General features: G+C 53.4%; 1 protein-coding gene across 1 annotated transcript in view; it reads left to right on the forward strand.

Moving 5' to 3' along the window:
* Positions 1-378, forward strand: part of LOC119581720 (multiple epidermal growth factor-like domains protein 11) — an 18,007-nt gene that overhangs the window by 1,887 nt on the left and 15,742 nt on the right. Inside the window, exon 2 of the mRNA XM_037929845.1 lies at positions 69-368. Coding sequence (XP_037785773.1) covers positions 69-368 — 300 coding nt within the window. The remainder of the gene's footprint in view (positions 1-68; positions 369-378) is intronic.

Genomic DNA, 378 nt, shown 5'->3' on the forward strand with positions numbered 1-378 from the left:
CGCACACAACCAATCCATCGACATCCAAAGTCGTTTATATCCTACACCGAAATCCTACCTCCAACCAGCCTATCCGAAAACGCGTCCAGCGAGGATAGGATAATAGCTCGCTGTGTCTTAGGATTTGAGTTCAAGGACAAGACGGCAGAGCAAGAACTCACGTGCCAAGGAGGGAGCTGGAGGATTTCTAAGGATAAGGGAAGTGTGTGTTATCCTACGTGCAAGGAAGCGTGCATCCCTCCCTTGCAATGCGTAGGGCGGGATAGATGCGGGTGCCCTGGAGATTTCGTGGGTCCTAGGTGTGATGAGGTGAGGGGCGGAGGCTGCGTCAGAGCTCTGCCGGATGTCAACGATGGCAAGGTTCAGAGGTGAGTCGTT

The sequence above is a fragment of the Penaeus monodon genome, chromosome 15 (assembly GCF_015228065.2).
Source record: "Penaeus monodon isolate SGIC_2016 chromosome 15, NSTDA_Pmon_1, whole genome shotgun sequence".
Taxonomy (NCBI): Eukaryota; Metazoa; Arthropoda; class Malacostraca; order Decapoda; family Penaeidae; genus Penaeus; species Penaeus monodon.